The following is a 27,160-nucleotide window of genomic DNA, read 5'->3' as shown; positions in this document are numbered from 1 at the left end:
GGCAGTCTGCGGTCTTAGGTAGATGTGAAAGGTCTTGTAAGGCCTTATGGAGCTTGGAAGATCCTGAAAACTTGAGATTATGTATAACTATATATATATAGGTTTTTATTGTCTTACGCTGAATTTCCGAAAAGAGAGGATTTCGGAAAATTCAGCGGAGTGAAGCTGGAGTAGGTCCAATAAAACGGAAGATTACTATTTGACGGAGCAAAGCGAGGTCTCTGAGTCTACTTGGGTGAATTTGCACTTTTCCGTCTGCGTTCTGTCCGTCTAATTGTCTGTTTGATTCATAGCTTCCGATTCCGAATTAATGAGCGAACTTACTAACTTCAAATTCAAAAATAATATTATAGCGAAGGTTAATCCGTACGATAAATATGCCGAAGTTTAAGTAGGTACCTACGCACAATCCATACTAATATAATTATGCGAAAGTGGGTCTGTCTGTTTGTCTGCTAGCTTTTCACGGCCCAACCGTTCAACCGATTTTGATGAAATTTGGTACAGAGTTTGCTTATATTTCGGGACATAGGCTACTTTTTATCCCGGAAAATTAAAGAGTTCCCACGTGATTTAAAATAACCTAAAACCACGCGTCATCATCTAGTATTGAAATATTTACCTTGTTATTAATGCACCGATTTTTTTAATTTGACTTCTTGTGGGGTATAAATATATTTCATATTAAAAATTCATTTTACGTTACATGCCCGTGTTTGGGTTACAGAAATTCATGTGTACCTACCCAAATGGACCACTTCAGTAGTTTCAGAACAATTTGGCATACGTACCTACCTGAAAATGAAAGAGTTCCCACGGGATTTTTTAACAACCGAAACTTACACGGACGAAGTCGCGGGCGTCATCAAGGTAGTGCATACGTAATACGTATACTGAGAACTGAAAACTGAGCCTTAGCTTTGTTTGTTTACATGTAATTTTAAAAGCAACGAACGACTGAACTTCTCGGTTAGTGAATGGATCGCGCCTATAGTGAGAGGCCGCGTGTGCGTACATCTGAGCCACAATCGATCTTTGTTACGACGACGGAAGTTGTTTAGAAATCGTTAAATAATATAAAATAAACATAACATTTTTTTTAACTCATTTGAATCAAATTCTACTTTGTGATTATTGAACTGCCAGTGAAAACTACCGTGAATATCATAAGAAGCATTAAGAGAAAGTTCTACTCACATAAACATAATATTATTTATCTACTTATTAGGTAGGTACTTATATTGAAAAAACTATCTACTTAAATCGGATTACTGTGAGTTAATTAATGTGCTAATAATTGACAAGTGAACTAGAAAAAACGTGAGTTTTATTTAAAATATTAGGTAACTATTTCCTTATAATATTTTTGACTTTTCAAACTTTCTTACCTAAGGCAATAGGGTGAAATAGGTGGAAAATTGGATCCCTGACTGCCACTAAGTTCATAACATTTCTGAGCATTTCTTAGATGAGGTGATAGGTACAGTACCTTAGATTAAGGATTGGTCCACGATACAAAAAAAGGACAAATACAAACCGTTCCGTCTGTCGTACAATAATATAATTATGAAGGTATAAATTAAATAATTGTCTACCTACTTAAAATATATAAACCCAATAAAAAATAAATAAAAGAAAAATCTTTTTTATTCAAATAAACTTTTACAAGTACTTTCGAATAGTCGGATGCATCTACCACTGGTTCGGAATGCCTTTCCTACCGAGAAGAACGAGCAAGAATCTCGGCGGTTGCTCTTTTCAAATATTTGATATAGGTACTTACAAGATTATGCCATGTATAAAAAAGTATTTGCAGTCTTGTGCGTTGCTGGAACGAGCTGCAGGTCAAATCCACGCTCAATAATATCTAAACACCTATAATTATAGGTGCCTGTCTGTTTTATATATATTTTTTAATAACAACAGCTGTTTAATCTGAAACACATATTTTCCAAGAAGGCCAGAGGATAACTGGAAAAGAAACATGTCATTCACGTTCGGGTTACACACACACAATATTATTACTTATGTAATAGGTAGATTATTATGTTATTACTAATTAGGTATAATATAAGCTCGTAGACTAGAATCTACATTTTACGTTCTTAAAAATCCCGAAAGGTCTCTTGAATTTTGCGAAGTAAAACTAGGTAGTTCTACTATATGCCGTAAGCTATACTATACTTATTGTGTAAGTAGGTACTTAAGTATTACCTACCACGTCAAAATCGATAACTGATAGGCCATGAAAGAGTAATAGGTAATAGACAGACAGGCAGACACTTTTACATTAATAATGTCATAGTTGGTACTGTACGTCTACTCAATAAGCCACTAGATGATGCCCGCGACTTCGTCGTCCGCGTGGGTTTAGGTTATTTAAATTTCCCGTGAACGTGAACTCTTTAATTTTCCAGGATAAAAAGTAGCCTTTGCCCTTCCCCGGTATGTAAGCTAACTCTGCACCAAATTTCATCAAAATTGATTAAACTGTTGGACCTTGAAAAGGTAGCACACAGACAGACAGGCGCACTTTTGCATTTATATGGATTTGGTGGTAGGTATTTTCCTTAAAATAAGCTAATAAAATATTATTACTGCGCTTCTGGGAATCTCAAAAATTAATGTGGTCCGGTGCCTCCACCGGTCCGGTCCATCAAGCTTCATAAAAAACTGATTAGATGTTTTGTTGGTTCTTTTCGGTAGGAACAACATTCCGAACCAATATTTTAATAGATTTTAGTATATATAATATATTTGATTTTAGTAGATATATCTATAGATCTAGGTAGGCATCAGTCTCAGACCTCAGTATTGGAAACGAGCAAAATTGTGAACTTCCGCTAGTATGAATTATTATGATTGATGACATCACAAATATTGATTGATTTATCACCAGTGTGTCGGTTAACGAACGATTGTTAGAGGCTAGAGCACGAGGAATTTCCTGACCAGCATTAATTAAACTCTAATGAGTTAAGATCATTTTTCACTAACATCAAAATATGTTTGCTTTGTGGTGGAAAACTATGATTAGTACCTAATAACGGTGTAAAAAAACAACAACTGTGTATACTAGTATATAAACTAGTAACATTCGAGTCGAAAAATAATACCAGTTCATAGACCGCCGCCTTTCCTACTAGGCAAGTACCTACGCTGCGCTGATGTCAGTCGCGCGTCGCGGAGTAGGTAATTTTAGTACAAAGTTTATTCGTTTGAATTAACAATCTGTGCTAAAAAGTAATTCATTGCTGTAAAAGTTCAGGCAAACTAAAGTACCTACGTATATGACGTTATGATATGCCGTAACAAGAAAATTTAGCTTTCGCGAAAGCTTAATCCAAACCTGTAGGGCGATTGTCTAAAACCTGCATCAATCATTATTACAATCTCAATTGTTCTGATTGGCTGAATTTGTGTGATTCTTGTTGCAACAATGCATTGTATCCAATAGTGAGCGAGCGTCAACCAATCAGAGGTGATTGTGATCGTGACAGTGTAGCTGTCATTCTCCCGCAATCGCGCAGCCGAGCGACCAAAACGTCTACGAAGCAAGATTGTTAGCCGCGCGGTGCGATGGTACACAATACACACCCTCACGATCACTACATGGTCTGTGTCGTGGACGCTCCCGCATTGCGTCCTGCATCCCGCGTTCATGACGCGCAGGTGTGGTTGTAGCTTTATGCACATTTTTTTTTATACACTATATACGAACTGTATGCGAAGTTCGGACAAACATTAATATTAATTGTTATGCAGCATAGCATACCTCAAGCTACGGACTAATTATTATGTAATAGGTAATTATGTAGTGTAGGTACTAGATATAGACTGTAGATACCTACCTATATAATAATATAAATCAATGATTATAACTAATTGGTAACTATCATATTATTTGATGAAAATTGGCACATTAATAGGTAAGTACATCATACATATTGAGTGTGTTAAGTAGCTACACAGGTCATAGTCATCGACAGATGACGCAACCCTCCAAATACAGGCGGGCTATAATTTTCCGTACGTAATTTATAATATCTTTTGTTCTTATTCAATACATTCGGAATTTCGGAACCATAATGGTATATGTACATTCATTCAAGCTAATCAAGTGCCCTATTTTTGAACTACTTAGTAAAATAAAAAAATATAAGTCAAACAAAATTTTAACACAAGGCTCACTCGGTTAAAATAATAGTTTCCTTACCGCCTACCTACTTTGAGCTTAAGTAAGTATTATTTTTTATCATCTGAAAGCGAATAGTTTCTTGTACTAATTTATAAGTTGTGCAAACAAAAATTTCGATTGTGTAAAAGCTGAAAATAATTTTTCAATCTATACTTAATTGCAAGTACATATTATATAGAATGGAATAGGTCCTCTATTTTTACGTACCTACTACTCATTTCTGGTTCTCTCATCGCTTTGTCTACTGACTTTTGAGTTCTGACTTCTGACGCAATTGTAAGGGCCACGCGAAGATATATATACAATGACATTCTAAGAATGTCATTGTATATATATATTGTGAATTTATTGTAATATTACATGTGCAACGGGAACCATATATGCAAATATGGTTCCCGTTGCATTGCCTACAAACCGAATTTTTGTCCCATTGACCCCGAATCAATCTCCTGGAGCAGCGATTCCCAATTGATGGTCCGCGGAACCCTGGGGTTCCGTAGAAGGGTCACAGGGGTTCCACGGTCTGTCCGAGAGTTACCTAAATAAGACGTTTGTGGAAAAGACTCATTACCGCGCCGCACCGTCACGCCTACACCGGGAACGCTCAATCGCTTGGCGTTACGTCTTTACCGGTAGGGTGGTAACTAGCCGCAGCCGAAGCCTCAAATCGAACCGGGACCTCCAACTTTTAATACAACAGTGCACGCATTGCGCCACGGAGGCAATTAACGTCATAGTATTTCTTTGTCACAATAAATTTGCAATACTTATAATAATAATTATTAATCATTATCAAAATAGCCAGCTAGGGTTCCGCCAGAAAAAGTATGATCAATTAGGGTTCCATGGCCAAAAAAAATTGGGAACCCCTGTCCTGGAGTGTCGCGGCGACTAGCAGAAGGCACAGTGGACGATGCGAAGGAAGGGACGCGGGCGACGTGCGCGGGATCGCCGCCTGCCGCCGCGCCGCGCCGTGGCGGGACCTCCAGGCGGTCGGTCTGCACTCTGCAGTTGTTGCCCGATGGGTCCCCGGGCCAGGGGGCGCACTTCGGTGGTGCGCCTCGGACCTGCTGTAAGGGAACTCGCGAGTGGGCCCAGGTGGAGGTTCCGCCTCGGCGGACGTCACTGGCTGGGTCGCGGTTGATTGCTTGGGTGTTCCCGTAACCCAATTGCCAAGCGACACGCAGGAGCGCCGCTGGGTTTTAGTGGGTATTCCGGTCGCCTCTCGGCTGGCGAGTCCCACATACCCTGGCTGGCTGGCTGGCTGGCTTTCGGGGGGAATGCGTAAACGCATTTCCCAGCGAGAAATAAAAGTGCCTTCACTCCTTTACTGCACAATAGCAAATCAACAGAACCTTTATTTAAATCTGACCTAAAAGATGACAATAACCAAAGAGTTATACCTATATTAGGTACTTCGTAAGGACAGGGCCATTGAACAAGCAAAATTGCACCGACTCATTGGTCCTAAAATGTTTATTTAGCACCAATGCAACCTCAGTGACGTCTGGATTTCAAACGGGTCGTTCATTAGTATCTAAGAGGTGGCGCTGATTTATTTGGTTCCGTGAAAATTTTGTTCGCTTGGGCATATCTTGTCATTATATGACAATGACTATAAAATATTTTCCTTTCGGCAATTTAAATGTTTTCCTTCCCATCATGGATCAAATTATGGTAATCTTCAAATAAATGTTTTTTGAGCAGACGTGGGATATACTGATGTGTCAACTTACCTACTAGTACATATACTTATTAAGATAACGTAGGGTTGTTATCATTTATTCAATCACTTTAAAAATAATATACCTATTTGTAAAAAGACTAATACTTAAATTACACAAGATGGAATGAAGACGATATTATTATATTTTGGGCTTTTGGAGTAGATAGTGTGCATGCTCCTAAAAGTACTTACTGAGAAGATTTTGATACGGGTTTTTCTCATTTAATAGCTATCTGTCAGTTAGTAATTTTATCACCTTGTAATAAAACTCCTAGACGTTTTATGGTTGTAAAGTACGAGGGGGCACTGAAGTCATAGGTTTTTGCTTTAATTTTTCAATAGTTTTAATATTATGTATCTAATAATATTTTGTCTAACATACCTATTACCTACCTAGGTATATAATAGGTCGTTACATTTTCCTCCAAATTAAACATCAATTATTACAAAATTTTGTTCTAAATAGTTAATAGATTTTAGAATTATTTCGTAGTTCAACTAAATACTTAAAGCCACGGCCACACCTGCACGTCATAAACGCGGGATACGAGACGCGATGCTGGAGCGTCCTCGACACGAATCTAGTCGGGCACAGTGCTCATGCTCATCCACGCGACAGTTGTAGTCGCGTCAGATGTGCAATGTGCATGCGCGGCTGACGTTCCCGTTTCGTATTCGCTTTAGTCGCGCAGGTTTGGATAATGCATTATGATGAATTAAATAGGTAGGCACTAAAATTTTCTTAAACTTATTTTTAAGTTTATAAGTGTAAGTGCTAGATTCTTGTACAGAAATATAACATTAATAAATAAGAGCTCTACTGTCAACAGGTTTTAAATCAATTACTTATATCTCTTTAGTTGTAGGTATTTGTTGCATTCCATTAAGTAATTAAGGTTACTATGCCGATGGGGTTAGCGCAATTAGTATATCCGTGTCGGACAAAAGTACATCCCACAAAATAAAAAATATAATAAAAAAGTGTAAACCCTAAGCATATTGCTTACCGAGGGATCCGTGAATTACCTACAATGTGATTATGTTATCTGTTGTGTTACGAGTAGATAAAACTTGAGATAATTTCATCTCGAAGTGAAGTGCGTGTGATTTCACGCGAGACACAGCTATTATTATTTACTTAGGCATAAGTAGACCTGTCATAGTCATAGTAAGCTGTGATAGGCTAATGTTTAGAACGTGAGACGTCCGCCTCCTAATCGGAGGTCGGGGGTTCGATCACGGGAACGCATTTCTAACTTTTCGTTGATAATAATATGTGTGTTTTAAATATCACTTACTTTAACGGCGAAGGAAAACATCGTGAGGCCAACTGCATGGCTGATAGTTCTCCATAATGTTCTCAAAGGTGTGTTAAGGCTGCCAATCCGCAGCCAGCGTGGTGGAATATATGTCCAAACCCTTCTTATGCCGAGTGGATCTCGGTATGAGAAGGGTTTCGGCGAGAGGAAGCTCTGTAGAGAGCCGGCATTTGGTTGATCATGATGCAGCATAGTCCACTATAGTGTGGACTATGCTTCACTTTGTATGAGGCACGTGATATTGTATCAGCAGGTTAAATAAATATGGCCATAGTCTTGGACCAACCACCCACAAGGCTACGTTCCGTACCATTATGGTACAAGAAATACCTACCTACTAACACTTTTTAATTTTTTCCAAAAAAAAAATTTTTTATTTGTCGTTACAGCGGTAATCGGTAAATAAACATACATACCTATTCTGTGAAAACATGAACTCTACCTATTACGGTTCAAGAGATACAGCCCGCTGACAAACGGACGGACGAACAGCGGAGGCTTAGGAACACATAAACATTAATTTCGTAATACCCGAATCTAGGTACTTTAACGTATCCGGATCTGCGTATCCGGATACGGATCCTTGGCGTCAGGATCCGCAGATACGGGTACGGATACGGATCATAACTTTCTTACTTAATCGGTGTTGGTATGTGACCTTGATACGATAGTTAACGCTACTTGTTTCATAGAATCATGGAAAAAGCTAAAATGTGGGAAATGTAGAATACTTGAAAGACAAAATTAATAAAAAATTCTATCGAAATGTTAGCATTGTCATATTTACCCTTCCAACACGTCAAAGAATTAGGGTTCCGACGGCTACCTAATCACCTACAAATAGAATTTAATCAAATTCCTCAGTAATTGAAGACCAAAGTCTTCGAACAGTGCATGTTGCCAGTGATAACATATGGTTCCGAGACATGGTCGCTAACTATGAGCCTCATAAGAAACCTCAGAGTCACTCAGCGGGCGATGGAGAGAGCGCTATGCTTGGAGTTTCTCTACGTGATCAAATCAGAAATGAGGAGATCTGTAGGAGAACCAGAGTAACCGACATAACTCAATGTGTTGCGACGCTAAAGGGGCAAGAAGAACCTAAACAGAAGGCCTAACGTTGGAAGACCCCCATTAGGTGTACGGATGACATCAGACGAGTCGCAGAGAACCGCTGGATTCAGTGGGCGCAAGACTGGCGTGTGGAAGTCCTTACAAGAGACCTATGTCCAGCAGTGGGCATCTATCGGTTGATGTTGATGATGATGATGATTAAAAATCAATTAGGTATCCGTAAAAAATCCGCAAAAAATGTTACAGACACGGATACGGAACTTTTTTCTCCCGCGGATATCTGCGGACACGGATACGGATACGGATGTCCGGATTATCACTAGTTCACATATCAAATTCCACGTGCACGAAGGCGGGCAGATCAGCTAAGTAGTCAAAAAGTCACGAAACCTAAGCATGATTATAATAGCTAGCTTAGATTAATTAATAATAATTAATGTTGCATCTTGTTTTGCAGTGATTGTTGTGAATCATTATCTCCGTCGGGAATAATTAATTAATCCCGTAGGTAGGTACCTACGTAAATGTAAATATCGTTTTATATGTAACACGGCCAATCTGCGGCCAATTCGTAGAATTTAATAAAAGTCAAGTAGGTACTTACCTAGACCTACCTACAAAACTGTCACAAACAAAATATTTTTTTGTAACCTGTTATGCCTGCTATTTGTATCTTGCGGTGCAATAAAGTAGGTACCTATATATAGCCTATAGGTATACATACATACATACATACAATTTTCAAAGAATTATTATGTAACTATTATTATTTTTTAAATTATAAATTGCCTAGTAATAACTTATCTTATCCTAGGTATTTTCAACTAAGTAGGTAGGTTTATTTATTTTTAACCAGGGTTTTATTTATTTTCAACTTGCGGATGCCAGCACCTTAGTCCGCCTGGAATTAGGTTTACAAAAATACTGTGGGAACTTTTTGATTTTCCTAAAGTAAAAGTACCTATATTTGAATCATATTACTATATTATTAAATCATGCCGAAACGGAGCAACATTCAATACTTATTTAAGAAATATCGTAGCAATCAATACCTACCTACTGGTATCTGTTTCTACTTTCTACCTACTTTTTGTGGAACTTATCTGATTTTTGATAAAATGTAGGTACCTAACTGTTTCTTGAATCTGACCCTGTCTTACTTTTATTAAGTAGCACAGCAAAATTTATCTGAATGTTGCTCAGATTAGTCTGTTATGTGTCTAAATTCTAAATAGATATAGGGTACCTACTACCTACCTACCTCGTTAGCCTAGCGAGGTTGAGTGTTCAGCCCCGGGCACGCATCTATGTGCCTTTAAAGTATAAAGCAATTAAATATTATATCTCTTGGAAAATATTATCGAGAGGAAACTTGCATGCATATGAGAGTTCTCAAAAATGTTCTCGGAGGTGTGTGATGTCTGCTTTTTCTGAACTCTGAAACTGAAAAATCCACTTTTTCATAGAAAGTACCTACCTATTATACCTATACCTACAAGGATCAACATACGTTTTTAATGATAGTGAAGTGAACTACTTCACTCTTTTCGCTCAAGCTCAGCAACAAGTGGTAGAAACATATTTATTAAATAGACCGCGCAACACTTAAGAGAACGGCAAACCTGATCTGGGTACCTATTTATAATCTCGCAAACTTTACTAACCTGTTGCTAATTGCTACTGTAAATAGGTAGATAGTTAACTTGAGTTTTTATACGACCCATGCTCAGAGTCGGCTCTAGTAAAATCAAACAGAGATCTGCATCAGCTTTGGTCTATTCCTCGTCTAGACTTTATTATTTAAATTATAAGTACTCACCCATATATACCTAGGTACACAATGTATTTATTTCGTTTTTCGGCTCAAAACTTAGTTGAGCGATAATAATCACATGTTTGAACTGTTTACATTTCAAAATAATATGGGAATAGAATAATAAATTAAGTCGGTTAAAATTAACACGTGTGACGTGACTATCGTTTCACGCTGTCATACCCATATACCAATGTAGGTACTCTGTGGTCATACCTACCGTACCTAGCGGAAGCACAGAATATATGGCAGTAGGTATAGTGGTCACCTGTACTTAAAACTTATATGTATCATTTATTCAGCCAAAACACCAAAAACAATTTAGATAGAGCACCATAGCCCCTCGGGGAACCAAAAAGCCGATCAAAGTTTATCCTTGCTTCCCCGAGACCTTCCCAAATGTAGGCTAATATAATATATTATGTATTATTACTTATTAGTGTCCGACCAAATCACATGGGTAGATATACCTACCAAACCTACCTATAAAACATACAAAATTTAATTTTCTTATGATTATCTTTTTGTTGCAGATTTAAAAACTCCCAGAAAATGATCCAGTGATTAGGAAACAAGGGCGCATTGACCACGGATACACGGATAGCCAGACAGATATTATGCTCGGTCTACTTCCTTTAAAATGGCTCGCAAGGTTTCATCAAGGCGGTATCGCCAACCAATTGTTCATGGCATTTATGGGTAAGACGTGTTAAAATTACCTCAATAGTACCTATTGATATAGTACGCGACAGGTCGAGATGGCAATCGGGGTATGAGGCGGGGGGACGCCCCGCACCCCCGCACGTCACCTACGCTCGCCCGCACCGGGTTAGCGCGGAGGCTGTGCGGGTCTGCGGGGCGTTCCCTCCCGGATTGCTAGCTTGACCTGTCGCGGACTATACCTGCCTAATCTATAAAAAATAACCCTCTTTTTGGGCTTTGGCGCAGTCGTGTAAAAATACCCTGAAACAAAATTATTTTTAACGTCTTCATCTACATATTGGATTTTTCTCAAGATACGAGCACGACTCATGAGTCATGACCATGAGCCAAAAGTAGGTACTGAGTGGGTCTCCATTCGTCCACCACCGTTGGTCTTCAGTCAATGTTTAAATTTGATATTTTTCCGTTACTAAATATTGAATCGCAATTTCAACAGTACCTAATAAAACTACTTTGAGCATCTAGTGCCATTCTAGTGTCATTAGTAAATGGCACTAGAAAACCAGTCTCGATCTTGCTATACATGAGTGTTCTCTTATTAATTTATTTTTAGTAGGTCAAGGAAAATGATTAAAAATTATTTCCTGTGTGAACTTTATGTAGATTTCTATATTCATATCCGGCAAAAATACCTACTAGTAAAACGTTATTTAGGTAGGTAGACTAGGTAGGCATGAGATTCATAAAACGCCTTAATATTATGTAAGTAATAATAATTAGTCATACTGAAAAACAATTACACTGTTTATATAAAACACGGTTGATGGTTGAATATGACTGTAACATGACGTGTAACTTTCATGTAAGTTTATGTAAGTAGTAGGTAAGTACCTATCTAAATAATATACGTAGGTTTCTTTAAACCTCCATTGCCCACGAGAACTGTACGACGCAGAACGCAGCTAGTTTAACTAAGTACCTATTAAATCTTCTTCTTCTTCTCGAGTCGACGGTCACCTCAAATACAGGCAGCCCAAAAAGCCGCAACCGCGATAGCTCGGTCGGTAGCCTTGTGTAGCTTCCTCGTTCGTGCAGGATGTCGGGCACGCAGGGCACCCAGTCATGTGCGCAATGGTCTGTCTCGGATGACCGCAGATGCACTCAGTATCATGTCCAGAGATGAAGCCCCACCTCGCGAAGTATTAAATCAGAATTTATACTTACTTAAATTAATATATTTTCTTATCGCTACCACAGAATGTATTATAATAATACTTCGCTACCATGTTCACTCGATCGGTTAGTTATCGCCGTACATAATTTATAGCCAGCAAATCTTGGAACTATTAAAATTAAATCCGTATATCGACGGGGTGTCCGTGACTGGGTTTACCACATTGTCACCTTGTAAAATTGTGGGATTCAAATATTTTAATATTTATTATTCTAAGGATTTTGAAACTACGTAATAGGTAGCCTAGTTAAAGTTGTCTTCAATTGATAAACGTCTACTACAACTAAAGTATAGGCTAGATACCTTTGAAATGATCTCTTTTTTCTAGCCCTAGCGCTCATTATAAAAACGTTCCTACCTACCTATTTGATTAAGTTCTCAATTGAATAGTAACCAACCAAACTCAATGAAATTTTATAGACGCGTTCTTTACTAATCCATACTAATATTATAAATGCGAAAGTGTGTCTGTCTGTCTGTCTGCTAGCTTTTCACAGCCCAACAGTTTAACCGATATGGATGAAATTTGGTACAGATTTAGCTTACATCTTGGGGAAGGACATAGGCTACTTTTTATCTCGGAAAATTAAAGAGTTCCCACGAGTTTTTTAAGAAACTTAAATCCACGCGGACGCGGGCTTCCTCTAGTACATAATATATTATGTCTGTGGTTTTCTAGATTTCTGTAAAATGGTGTAGTTTAGTCACCAGGGCTCCAAGATTTTAACGTTTCACAAAAACTCATTGAGTTTGATTGTTAAATGAGAACCAAACTATGTTAATTGTTTAGAGTGAGCTACTAATAAATTCCTCTGGACAATAATAATATGCATAAGTATTGCAACTTGGTTTCACGCAGTAAAAAAATAAAAATATAGGTAAAATATACTATGCTCTATTGGCTCTAGACTTTGTCATCAATATAATGACGCTGGGCTGTACAGTTATTGCCGACCAAAAAAGTCCACGATGATCCACCAGCATGGTCACAGAAAAGCGGACCCCACACAGAATCAACAATTTATTGCTCTAATGTAAAAAATTGTTTAACAAAATATAAACAGGAGTTCTAGCAACCGACTCACACAAAACAGGTTGCAGGAACAATGGCATGTAAGTAGGTCAGGCTATTTATTTGTTGATGAATCTTACTTATAATAGAGTTAAGTAAAGGAATATGTTACCTATATTGTATGCAGTTTAATATTCTTAATATGGGGATGCAAGAAATATGTAAAAAACCGGTCAAGTGCAAGTCAGACTCGAGCATCGCGAGGCCCGAGGGTGCTAAGTCCTACCTACGTGCCAAATTTCATGTTTTTAGGTCAACAGGAAGTACCCTATAGGTTTTCTTGACAGACACAACAGACGGACAGACAGATAGCGAAGTGATCCTATAAGGATTGCTTTTTCCCTTTGAGGTACGGAAACCTAAAAACTTGGACATGGGAGGCCCCCGAACTCGCGCCGCTGGCGCTGACAAAACTGGCCTGGGCTAGTGTTGTGGACTTTATGAACATGCATATACTTATTAGGGTTCCGTACCTCAAAAGGAAAAACGGAACCCTTATAGGATCACTTTGTTGTCTGTCTGTCTATCAAGAAACATACAGGGTACTTCCCGTTGACCTAGAATCATGAAATTTGGCAGGTAGGTAGATCTTATAACTGACATTTGGGGAAAAATCTAAAAACCGTGAATTTAGGGTTAGATCACACAAAAAAAATTAAATTGTGGTCATGAACTAATAATTAGTATTTTCAACTTTCGAAGTGAATGACTATATCAAGTGGGGTATCATATGAAAGGTCTTCACCTGTACATTCTAAAACAGATTTTTATTTATTTTTATGCATCATAGTTTTTGAATTATCGTGCAAAATGTCGAAAAAATACGACTGTAGTACGGAACCCTCATTGCGCGAGCCTGACTCGCACTTGGCCGGTTTTATTATTTATTATTAAAATACTGTGTACTGTGTTCAATGTAAAATAAACCATTAGGTTTATTTTACATTGAACATTATTAGAAGTTGTTTGTCCTTGTTAGTTCTACCTACTGAGTAAGCAAGAAATTTCTATTTTAAGATAATAGGTACCAGTTCCCTGTAAATAGAGTTTAATATGTACCTATATAGTAAGTATACTGTACTTATACTCTTATAGCATAAGCAACTTTCATAACAAGTTACTGATTCAGATTGCTGATATTATCTACTCGCATGACGACTATCACCGTCATCAGTTGCAAATTTCTTGGAATTTCCTTTTTTCATTGGGACGCAGCCATACCGAAAGCTTCCTTGTCGATTTTATAACGTATGTATCAAACAAATGAAAAAGAAAACCGGCCAAGTGCGAGTCAGATTCGCGCACCGAGGGTTCCGTACTACAGAAGTATTTTTTCAACATTTTACACTATAAATCAAAACCTATTATGCATGAAAATAAATAAAAATCTGTTTTAGAATGTACTAGTAAAGCCCTTTCATATGATACCCACATGGTACCTACCTATAGATATCTTACTTTGAAAATATTAATTATTTGTTCATGAACACATTTTTTTTTCTTGTGATGTAACCGCAAATTCACGGTTTCGGATTATTTTCTTTACTTGTGCTATAAGATCTACCTACCTACCAAATTTCATGATTCTAGGTGAACGGGAAGTACCCTATAGGTTTTCTTGACAGTCACGACAGACGGATAGACAAACAGTCGGACAGACAAACAGACAGACAACGAAGTGATCATAATAATATAAGGGTCCTTTTTCTACTTTTGAGGTGCGGAACTCTAAAAGTAGGTATCTACTTACGGTAGGTAGGTACCTACCTACATATTTTTAGGTTTTACTTTGTTAGGCAGAACCAAGATTCATAAATCTTGGTTCTGCCTAACAAAGTAAGTAGGTATACTTGTTTGTATTTAGGTAAGCATTTGTATTTTAGGTGTTTGTAGGATTGTAATGTGTAAGAAAAAAAATTAAAAATAGTCTAGACTCTAGAGGCTAGAACCTATCTAGCTGACTAGCACCTGGAAATATAGTCCGCAACAGGTTGAGATGACAATCGGGGTATGAGGCAGAGGGACGCCCCGCACACCCGCACGTCACCCGCGCTCGCCCGCAACGGGTTAGCGCGGGGGCTGTGCGGGTGTACGGGGCGTTCCCTCCCCGATTGCCAATTCGACCTGTCGCGTACTACTATAGCTATAGATTGGCATCGTGGATGCTCCTGCATCCAGCGTTCATGACGCGCAATCTGGTGGGTGTAAGAATTTTTAGAAATAAAAGTAGGTAGGTACATATTGAGAAAATAATTCATCTAGCAGACTGATAAATAGAGGAAGAAATGATGAATAAGAACAAAATACTTATAAGAAAGAAGTGTAAGGGTTTAATAAAAACAGCCATACCTGTTTTTATTAAACCCATGCCCCTTTGGTTTCTACACGGCTTCGTACCGGAACGCTAAATCGCTTTCGCGAGGAAGTTGACCTCCGTTAACATGCAAAACTGGTTCATGAGTAACGTTAAGCGCGAGAGCATTTCGAAACGAGTTCTCCAGCTTTTCTTAGAAATCTTTACTCATTGTCAGATTCAATCCCCGGCAAAAAGCTCGTAGCTCTTTATAGTACCTACCTAGGTAGGTATACTCCTCGCAGTAGGGAAAATATCTTTTAAATGGTTTTCCAAATAATATTTAAATTACTTTTGATTAAAATTATGAAAGGTTTATTATCGAGGAATTATAAAATATAAAATATTTTTTTTATCTAAATTAAAAGTAAAAAAAACAACATTAAATATTTTTTTTAATGTTTTGTAATTATTGTTTCTCGTGTGATACTATTAAAATCTCGCATACCACTACCTATTATTATGCAACCGTTTCATAAACTATACTATTATAATTATGTTCCAGATACATATAAGAATCGTTTTTGTAAAATTAAAGAAATTTTCGAGCTTTTTTCGCTAGCGAATATAATTATATTGCCTTGGGTTTGCAAGACTTTATGATAAAAATCAAGCGTGCTTCACAAGATATTATTTCGTATCTGAATCTGATTTCGCCTTTGAATATATGAGTAAATATATTATTATCTCTAACATTTCAAATTCAAGAAAATCTACACGGCTTTTGGCAAGCACATCTGTGCTAGGTAGGCACCTAGTACTAATAGGCTAGTACTAAGTACTACTTACATACACACGTCACGCACATTATGTAAAGCTTGCGCTTGTTTTTTTAATGCAACGACCAATGGCGTAATATTATGGCAGCAATTAAAATATAATATACCTACTTAGTTATTGCATAGTTGTAACAATAATAATTACTATCCATACTCCTATTATAACTGACCTTAATAATAATTATTCTTAATAAATATTACCAGTAACTTGCCGTACCTAATACATTTTAAACATATTTTTTTGGAATAGGTACACTACTTATTAAGACACCATCATTAGATTCCTTTCCTGCTCATCTGTACCCGTAGTACAAGATTTTACGTCTCACCAAACCAAACCAAATTCGAGAGTCGAAATACTTCCACGTTACAGTAAACTGGATCTTAAATGCCTTGTTTTAAAGCTCAAGTTTGTCTACACTTCTACAGCCAGCGCTCCAAGCGGAAACATTGCGAAATTAAAATCAGTGGCATTGAATATTTGACTTCAATTCAAGGCTGTTTAGGTCCATTTTACTATAACGCGGAAGTATTTCGACTCTCGAATTTGGTTTCGTTTGGTGAGACGTAAAATCTTGTACTACGGGTACAGAATAGTAACTTAACTAAGGTAGGTACTAATGGGCAGATTACACGTACCTACCGAGTAGTGAAGCGAGACAGTAAAAAGTCACTCGGCCGAGACCCGTGGCCGAGACAGTGCTGTGGCTGAGAAATTGCACTCGTTAAAGTGTTTATACCAACCGAGTACTCGGCCGAGGACACTGAGTACTGACTCGCCACTGTACTCGGTAGGTGTAATCTGCCCATTAGTTCAGGTACCTACGAGTGCAAAAGTTTTTTGCAAGTGTAAAAAAATTTGCACAACATACTCGTACATAATGGTACTGAATCTGAGCGCAACTAAAACTCATTTATTTGCATCTTTTTCTTAGCAATGTATAATAAGCAAAGGTCAGAGATAGACAAACCTTACTTTAATTTAGAACTGTCAAAACTCGTCACTTTAGCTGCCAGTCGCGAGCCTATTGCTTTTTGTAGCATGCACTCTTTAGTCTTTATATGTAAAATTAATGTTATGTCCTTTTTTAGCAATATTAAAAAGAAAAAGATGCAAATACCAATTCTAAATTTAGTTTAGAAAAGACGACAGAATCGGTACTACTGAAATATTATTATTTTAATGGGTCTGGCTGGGTGTCAAAATTACAGTTAGAGACTAGTTTGGCAACTGGTTCCCATAAAAGTGAAGGTCACATGAGGACATTAGCAAAGACATTAAAGCACTTAGATACAACTCCTATAATTCTAGAGACTACGTCGGTATAACAAGATCCAGTCGCAGAGTTCAATTCATTATTCCCATTTTTCATACAGGTATAAGGATGGAAATTTTCATATACTTAGGTATACAGGGAAGATTAGCAACCTTAGGTTTCATGAATAGGTACAGCAATCACTGCAATCCCCTTCCACTGAGAAAAGATTTTTCAGAAATTTTACACGAGAGTCGCCGGAAGTACAAGTTTGGTAGCTAACCCGTTGCTAGAAAATTAAAAATATAAATAATTTTGTAAATATAAAAATAACGGAACCGACAGGATTCGAACCTGAGCTGCGTCTTCTTGCGTCTCCTTGCGCCCGGCCCGGAGCGCCTTTGACTGCTAGGCCACGGTACACTTACTGCCAAGTGGCGAAGATATGTATTTTCATTCCCTAGGTACTCATTTTTCGTCCAAGCTAGAAAATAACACTTTAATTTCACTCTTTAATTTCACTTTTAGTGACCATTCCCGTTCTGAACTTCGGCATGCTGATGGGCTGGCAGTCGCCGATGACGCCAATCCTGCAAGCAGTAGATGGGCCCGCGCCAGAACCAATCACCGACGAAACCATCTCCTGGATGGCTTCAATCACCTTCTTCCCCCCGATTTTCTGCGGGCTGTTCGTCGGCAACCTCGCTGACCGCTGGGGAAGGAAAATTACCACCTTATTGACCTCCTTAGCGCTTGTGGTACGTTCTCCTAATTCACTAATACCTACTTACTGAGAAGAAAAAAATTCCTTCCTTCTATAGTATCAGCCTTCATTTATATCCACTGCAACGTGGTTGCGTGGCACATATCGCTTCAAAGTAATAAAGGTCGCCAATTTTACTTATATTTTTGTTATTTATTGTTTTTAATTTTATTTCTTTTCTAACCGATTTCCAAAAAGGATGTGGTTCTCAATTCCTAGAATAAAAAGCCATGGAGAAGCAACAACATTCCTAGAAGCTTTACAATAGCAGTTGTTATGATCGGCTATGTTATTCTTGTTGCAACAGTGCATTTTAATTTTTAACGTTGAGTCTTCTATTCTTTTCTTTACAATGTACTAAATCCGGGAATTTTTCAACAGATCAGCTGGTCCATCACCCTATTTTCATTGCGTCCATGGGCGTTGATAACATCGCGAGCAGTCGCCGGTCTTGCCTGTGCAGGCTGCTACGTTGTTGCACCCCTGTATTTAAAAGAGGTATGTATTTAAAATCCACTAGTGTGGGAAATGTCCTTCCCGCGTCCGTATTTCCTGCTACGATACCTACCTACCTTCAAGGCAAGAGTGAATAGGTATCTTTTAGGCAAGCGTGCTCCTACCTCTAACCTCATCCCTGCTTTTTATTAAGCATACCTACCTAATCAGAATTGTCGTCAAACGCAAGGTGTATCTTGCAATAAAATGATATATTATATTAGGTAAGGGATAAAATCTAAATATGTAAAAGGAAAAGATGACTGACTGACTGACTGACTGATCTGTCAACGCAAAGCCAAACTACTGAACGGATCGGGCTTTTTGGTATGCAGATAGCTATTATGACGTAGGCATCCGCTAAGAACATCGATATAAATAACAAGATATGGTCAAGCCGCAAGCTAACAAAATTTTTCACGATTTAGGAACCAAATAAACCACCACCTCTTCGATAGGTATCTAATGAACGACTCATTTGAAATCCAGACGTCACTGAGTTTGCATTGGTGCTAAAGCACCACTCAGTTGGTGCCATTTTGTTTGTTCAATAACCCTGTCCATACGAAGTAATATAGGTATACCTAAGTCAATGGCTAAGAAAGGATTTTTGAAATTGGATTTTTGAAGGAAATTGATACATACCGATAGCAATTACGCAACAGGTCAGATGGCAATCGGGGAGGGGACAACCGTCCCCGCGCTAACCCGGTGGCGCTAACGTGAGGGTGTGCGTCCCTCCGCCTTTTTTTTTTTTTAAATTCAGATACAAGTTAGCCCTTGACTGCAATCTCACCTGATGGTAAGTGATGATGCAGTCTAAGATGATAGCGGGCTAACCTGGAAGGGGTATGGCAGTTTTTATTAAACCCGTACCCCTTTGGTTTCTACACGGCATCGTACCGGAACGCTAAATCGCTTGGCGGCACGGCTTTGCCGGTAGGGTGGTAACTAGCCACGGCCGAAGCCTCCCACCAGACCAGAAATTTAGTAATTATAAAATTCCAAACCCCTGCCAGGAATCGAATCCGGGACCTCCCACTAATAAGACCACAGCGCTCACGACTGCGCCAGGGAGGTCGTCGAAATACACCGATTGCCATCTCGACCTGTCGCCTACTATAGGTAGAAGCACAGAGATGTAGGAAAAATCTAATAAGGAACAATTATTTATTTTTTATGTGACAGTTTTATTATTTATTAGATTTTTTTTTCAGGTGGCATCAGACAATATACGTGGAGCACTAGGTTCCCTCTTCATCCTCTCGCAGAACCTCGGCTACCTCTTAGTCTACATAGCGGGAGACTTTTTCTCCTTCTCTGCCGTGATGTGGCTCTGCACTGCCATACCCGTCCTTCATATGCTGGCGTTCCTGGCTATGCCCGAGACGCCAGTATTTCTAGTCAAACAAGGAAAGTTACGGGTGAGGTTCCTTTGTTATTACTTATTTATTTTAGTATATCCAAATCCAATCCAGTCCATGAGACAGCATGTTCACAGCAGCTGGTATAGGTAGTAGGTACATAGGTACTAGGTAGGCCTTTCAAAAGCGGGCTACCAGCTGATAGTCCTTCTAGTTTTTGGGACAGGCCTGAATGTCCTAGGTGGACGTTGGAGCTTCCTTATCCACTCGCTTCCCGTCACATGAGGTCTTTTTTCATATTATCCTAATTAAAGGTACTTTAAGGTATGTAGACTCGAATAAAACGCATAAGTATTTCAATAAATATTTTAGTTCAACAAAAATAATTCTTGCTTATCGCATTGAGTATTAAATTGTTTAGATACAATAATATTATTAAATTACTATATTTAAATAAATTAAGATTAATGGTGAAACAGAATCCACACGTTTTCTATAAATTAGAAAGGTAGGTATCTAGATTGGTATTTTCCTTGAAACAAACAGGTATTTTACTTGAGGTAGGTATTTTGGGTAGGTATTTCCTTATTCCTAATTTCCCTATTACTTACTGGCTAAAGAAATAAAATTTTATTTACGTAAGCCAGTTGAGCTAAACTCTCAGGCAAATAAGGTTACCTCACACTGTTTTTTTTCACCGTTAAAGTAATATGATATTTAATTGGAAAAGTAGTGCGTGCGCGGAATCAAATACCTATCTGGCTTTCCGAATAACAAAATCTAACGAAATCTCAATAGGCCCCCGCATTTAGTTTCAGCACTCGTGATGAATTTGATGAAATGAAAGTTATTGCGGTTAGACGGAACTCTCTCTTCAGATTCTCTTCGTTCGACCCCTCGGATGGTTCGAACTCTATAAAGTATAAGCTACCACTACCACTAGTAGTCTGTGCTAGAGTAATGTTAAATATAGGTAGGTACTATACTGTACGCGACAGGTTGAAATGGCAATCGGGGAGGGAACGCTTCGCACACCCGCACAGCCTCCGCGCTAACCCGGTGCGGGTGAGTGAGACATCCCCCCACCTCATACCCCGATTGCCATCTCGACCTGTCTCAGGCTATACCTACATAATTCGAAGTAGCTCTTCAGTGTGTCAAGGCGCGCTCTCAAATTAATCAATGTGAAGACATTATTATCTTTGCTAATTGGTCGTGTCATCCTTATCTCTGTTTGATCTATAGACATGAGTAACTACTATGTACATTGTACTTACATAATATTTTATAGTAAGTCCTATGACGGAAGAGCTCGAATCAGTTCCTGTATCCAACAACCAATCTAAACAATAAGTCTTAGCTTGTTGGACAATTTATATAGCAGAATGTAATTGAATGATAGGTACCCGACGGATGTTTTCAGTTTTACCCGGTAGTCTATTAATACTAGTTAATAATAATAATTTAAGTAAAACCCGCTCTACACTCGCGGTCCAAAATCCCGTGAATAGCGCGGCGCGGCGGGCGGGAGCCCCTTCCACAGTCCACACTAATCTATTTTAAATTTTAATTATAAAATTGTTCACATTGAGGCTTTCACTCCGTGATTCGCGCGCGAGTGTAGAGCGGTTACGTCAAAATTCAATCTGTAGGTTAATTTAAAGTCATGCCGATACCTTAAATTGATTGTAATAATTGTGAAACATCCGGAAACAATCGCGATAATGCTGCATACAGACACTGCTCTGCACGTACAGACTACAAACACGATGAGCGCGTAGCATTATTAATATTATACGTTAGTAGATCTTTACTCCCAGTGGATTGTTCACGTTTGCTCGCTATATTATCTATACTAAGCTTTAGTTTAAATGTCACAACACCAGTCTACACTCAATACTACCGGATATTTTGTATCTTGTACCAGTCACGTAAATCTACGGAAAAGTCCAGAACACGACAATTGCAAGTTATGCACTAAGTATACAAAAAAGTGTTAACTTTTGCATTCATAACATAGTGAGTATAATATCAAGGCAATCTGGACAGTTACGCAAAAATGTAATACCTACCTAGGTACCTAATCATAACGAGTAGGGCCTGCAGGTTACCTCGAAGTCGACATTGGTAAACTCTATATTGACCTTTGTTATCTTGATATCTACCTTCGTCACAGTCGACATCGACCTTCGTTTCCTCGATATCGACCTGTTCCCTCGAAGTCGATCTTCGTTACCTCGACATCGACTTTCGTAACTTCGATATCGGCTTTCATTGCCTTCATATCAAGCGTCGTTACCTCGATATCAAACTTTGTTAACACTATTTCTCTCGTGTTATATTTTGTTGAAATTGAAAACTTGGAGTCTGATAATTATGTAGGTAATCTAATGTAGAATAATTTATGTAAATTTATTCTTAAACTTGGTAACAAATTATAATAAACTAGCTGATGCCCGCGACTTCGTCCGCGTGGATTTAGGTTTTTGAAAATTCCGTGGGAACTCTTTGATTTTTGGGATAAAAAGTAAAGCCTATGTCCGAGATTATATTCCCCGGGATGCAAGCTATCTCTGTACCAAATTTCATCAAAATCGGTTGAACGGATGAGCCGTGAAAAGCTAGCAGACAGACAGACAGACAGACACACACTTTCGCATTTATAATATTAGTATGGATAAACCCTACTAAACTAATTATCCTACTCCGATCTGCATCCGTCTCATTCTCGGAGTTTAATTTTCTGAAGGTTTCATTTCAACTGACAACTGTACTGCACATATTTTAATATTTTTAATTTTTTATTGTTCTCAGGAAGCCAGAGTTACATTGGCGTGGTTACGGAACACATCCGTCGATGACAAAACCCTGGAAGAGGAGGTGCAGCTAATGGAAAGAGAGGAGGAGTACGCCAAGTCCATGAAAAAGGCCTCGTGGAAAAGCATAGGTTTTTATTTTTACATATCTGGAACCAATTGATTTTGAAAATATTTTCACAGTAGGTATTAGGACTTCTAACTACCCATTTAAAGATCTACATTATACTTTCTTAAACAATTTACAAAAAAAAATATCCACGCAACTTAGTGTTGTCTCATTTTTAACCAAACGCGTTACATTCAAGTTCACGCGCTCAAAGCAAAAAATTATAGATATTACGACGAGCAAAAAAATATGTCTATTACAGAAGTGAAGTCATAAATCTATTCCTGTTGAACTGTACTTTTTGTTAGAGTTACTTGTGCTTCTTTAATTTTTTGATTATTGTACCTATGTAGTACCTAGATTGTAGATTTAGAGAAGCGTCTCATTAAATTGTCCAGTGACGAGTCAGAATACAGTCTGTTATCAGATTCAAACAATTTGGAAAATTTTATCTAAATAATTTTAAATCGAATGGGAATGGCAACAATGGCAACTTATTAAAGTCCAAAAACGCAAACACGAAACATAAAAAAATACCATCACGGACGAATAACCCACCACCTCCCATGGCCCCACCAACCTCGCGGTTATATGGGCCGGTTCGGTACTTGCTCGATGGCTCTTTCCCGGGGCACCTTCTTGACTCCCTACAAATTCTTTTTCACGAACGAACAGTTCTGAATATTTTCATTCATGAAATGAGACCTTTAATTTGATACCACAGTTGACCTATCCTACCTACCAGTACCTATACCTACCAAATTCGATATAGAGCCAGAATGCTCAAATCCAAGTAAAGTGGGCTAAAGTGTATCGAAAAGCCGACTCCATCTAGTGAGACCGGCGCCTATAATTAATTACGTATCAGGCATAAATTTCAACCACATCCCATTTTTCTTTCAGTACAAGACAAAACGACATTCAAGGCGTTCCGCATAGCGGTAAACGTGATGCTCTCGCAAGAAACCTGCGGTTACCTGGTGGTGCTCATGTACGCAGGCTCGATCTTCGAGCAGGCCTCAGAGTCCATCAGCCTGAAGCTGAGCCCCAACAAGCAGACGATAGTCGTGGGTGCCATACAACTGCTGGGCTCCATTGTCGCCAGCTGCATTGTGGAGAAGACTGGACGAAAGGTAATATTTTCAAGAAACCTGCGGTTACCTGGTGGTGCTCACTGCTCATGTACGCAGGCTCGATCTTCGAGCAGGCCTCAGAATCCATGAGCATGTAGCTGAGCCCCAACAAGCAGACGATAGTAGTGTGACACAGCAGGAACTGCCACGTCCTGCACGTATAACTTACACCATACTTGGTATATGGAAGATACCTGTATCCACGTTACATTTTCGCCTTTGCTACTTCAATGTAATGTAAACCACGCCTAGTAAGTACCAAAACTTAAAGTCTATGATCCATACTTTGAAGGAATATTGAGTAGGTCGTAGGAGTAGGAGTATGCGTCGAATTGCGATGGAACTAAACTGGGTGAACTAAACACAAACACATTTTGGTAAATTGAATGTTGACTCATCAACGCCGTCATCATGATAAACTTTACTAAAGGTCATCAGTTGGTTCGGTAATTCCATCAAAATAATATACCTAGTTATATATCAAAATCAAGTTACCTACCTAGTTACTTATTTTTCCTAAACTATTCCCAATTATTTGCGAAGCAACTACCTAGCAACAGCAGTCAACGCATGTTATTCGATTCTGCTAGTAAAGCAACATTGACCCAAGTCGTTAACTAGGAGAACCGCCTTTTAGCCTTTCTCTTTCCTCTGAGCCTCAAGAGAGTACATTCAGCATTCAGTATGTCGATAAGCTTTTGAATTATTATTTTTCGTCTTTATCTTCAGCTCTGTCTTGACAACATCGACAATCTATTTTGGCGAACTTGAGTCGTGTACGGGTGATGATGGTAGGCTTTTAACTGATGAAATCTTATCATGTTTGCAGTGGCTTCTAGCAGGCACGTCCTTTGCAACGGGTCTCTCAATGCTGGCGCTCGGGGCCTGGTTCTACATAACCTCCATGTCGATCTGGCTGCCTGGCTGGCTGCCCGTGGTCGCCATGTGCCTCTGCATCTTTGCGGATGCCGCGGGGTACCAACCGGTGCCTTATGTCATTACCTCCGAGCTGTTTTCCTTCCAGGTAAGCATTTTTAAAGCCTAGACCTGCGTTGCAAATTGTTACACAAGGTGGGCTGTACCCCCTTTGCATCCATAGCAGATTTCAATGCTCATTTTATATCATGGCAGTCAGCAATAGTGCCTACTGCTTACCATGGCTTCGAACCTTTCCACGCCATTGCTTTTAACCAAACGCTCTCAGGTTGAGATCTATAGGGCACATTTTGACTTTACTCAAACTGATAAAACGAGACCTCGATGTATCATTGACACTTTGGCTCTTGAACTTGAAGTCTGAGTCAAGTCACGCTTTATAGCCTTAGCATTTCTGTGAAATACCTTGGCTAATCGCGTTGCGTCGGCGTTCAGCTTTAGTCAAACGTATTATTATTATGTACCTTACTACCCACTAACATACCTATAGGTAATATTGTAGTGTTTGTTTATTTATAAATTGTTTCTTAACGCATCAACTACCAACCGATTTCAGCACAAAGCACAACACTGCACTGCCAGGAAAAGGCACAATGAATACTTATTGTTAAATATTTGTTTCAGCATCGCGGCATGGTAACATCCTTCGTGAGCTCTGTGGACGCGCTCAGCGACTTTCTCCAATCAAAAGCCTACGACCCCCTTCTGAAACTCTTAGGAATCCACTGGGTCTTCATTATGTTTTCCTTAGTCTGTTTCATCGGCACATTGTATACTGTGCTATACGTACCGGAGACTAAGGACAGAACTCTGGAAGAGATATACGCGATACTTGACGGAAGGCAGAAGGAGAAAAGGAAAGGTGTGGAGACTGGAAATGAGACTAGCAGATTATAGACTTACCTACCTCGTAGTAACGACACAGTTTATAAACTATGTTATAACTTTTGGCTTGAGGAGTAGGTACAACTACACATACATACGCCATCATATATCTACCTACTTATACTCTTTGAAACTCTGACTGTCCAATTTTCTTGACATAATAAACTTAGAAACTATGAGAAGCTATCAGAGCATCTGCTGTTTAGTTATTTTTAAGTCTCATGTTTATGACTTAAAAATAAGTATGACATGAGGAGTATATTCGCCTACTCCTTGAAATTCTTCAGACTAGCCAGATTTCTTGAGATAATAGACAAATACGAATAGTTCTGTTATCGGAGACTGTTACTTAGTGAAGAACCTCGTTACCAGTATGAAACTGTCCTGCAATTCCAGTTAAAAATAATTTTTAACTGGAATTTTCAGAATTTATTGCTGGCGTGCGGACAAAAAATAGCTGAATGACGTTTTTTTTTGGGAGAAAAAATATTTTATAGAATAACAGCTCTACCTATTATTATAGCATTAGGTAGGTACTAATTTAGGATCCATAATTGCATACCACGATATTATAATGACCATTAGACGTTGCTTATCGATGCTTACCATATATGCTAATGGGTTTGGGTTTAATAAAAATTGCCATACCTCTTCCAGGTTAGCCCGCTTCCATCTTGGACTGCATCATCAGTTACCACCAGGTTAGATTGCAGTCAAGGGCTGACTTAGGTATATTTGAATTTTTTTAAACCTATGAAAAATTGACTAATTAATAACATATTGTTACAAAGGCCATAAATGGCCCTAAATTTTTGTGCAATATATATAAATGATATAAATCTAGTTCATACTGTGATAGGGTTGAAATTGTACTTATGATGTATTTTTACTGTGCCTATTGAATTCCGATTGTGATATTATTGACGAATAAATAAATGGTATTATTAGTGATAAGTTCAGATGCCATTAAATCATTGAATAATTTATACACAATATTTTGTATTTCTTATTAGCAACATAGCAACTAGGTATTATAGCTATACTATACCTAATAACCAACTTACAGTACGCGGCCAAAAGTCATGTACATCGAAATTTAGAAGGAGATAGCAGATTTGTAGAGCGTTGTCCCTGTCATTGAGACCGACAAAACGTCATATTATAGGTATGAG

At 38.5% G+C, this 27,160-nt stretch overlaps 1 protein-coding gene across 3 annotated transcripts; it reads left to right on the top strand.

Annotated features, from left to right (window-relative positions):
* The first annotated feature begins 967 nt into the window (after positions 1-967).
* Positions 968-26,983, top strand: LOC117984041 (solute carrier family 2, facilitated glucose transporter member 8-like). Of its 3 annotated transcripts, none has more exons than XM_069499496.1 (9): positions 968-1,228; positions 10,664-10,829; positions 18,016-18,245; positions 18,632-18,748; positions 19,963-20,169; positions 22,924-23,056; positions 23,938-24,167; positions 24,997-25,191; positions 25,728-26,983. In XM_069499496.1, the coding sequence occupies exons 2-9, from the start codon at positions 10,748-10,750 to the stop codon at positions 25,998-26,000; spliced, it is 1,467 nt and encodes a 488-aa protein (XP_069355597.1). In that variant the 5' UTR covers positions 968-1,228; positions 10,664-10,747; the 3' UTR covers positions 26,001-26,983. The 3 variants fall into 3 exon arrangements, with proteins under 3 accessions (XP_069355597.1, XP_034826582.1, XP_069355596.1); XM_034970691.2 differs by having other exon boundaries at positions 968-1,320; XM_069499495.1 differs by having other exon boundaries at positions 968-1,343.
* Positions 26,984-27,160: the final 177 nt, after the last annotated feature.

This window comes from Maniola hyperantus, chromosome 7 (assembly GCF_902806685.2).
Source record: "Maniola hyperantus chromosome 7, iAphHyp1.2, whole genome shotgun sequence".
NCBI classification, from domain to species: domain Eukaryota; kingdom Metazoa; phylum Arthropoda; class Insecta; order Lepidoptera; family Nymphalidae; genus Maniola; species Maniola hyperantus.
Note: the sequence above shows the minus strand (reverse complement) of the source record. Positions and strands in the feature narration are given on the sequence as shown.

Coding starts and splice junctions, on each gene's coding strand:
- LOC117984041 (XM_069499496.1), top strand. CDS start 10,748: ATGCTCGGTCTACTTCCTTTAAAATGGCTCGCAAGGTTTCATCAAGGC. Junction 18,246..18,631: donor TGACCTCCTTAGCGCTTGTG/GTACGTTCTCCT, acceptor ATTTTTCAACAG/ATCAGCTGGTCCATCACCCT. Junction 18,749..19,962: donor CACCCCTGTATTTAAAAGAG/GTATGTATTTAA, acceptor TTTTTTTTTCAG/GTGGCATCAGACAATATACG.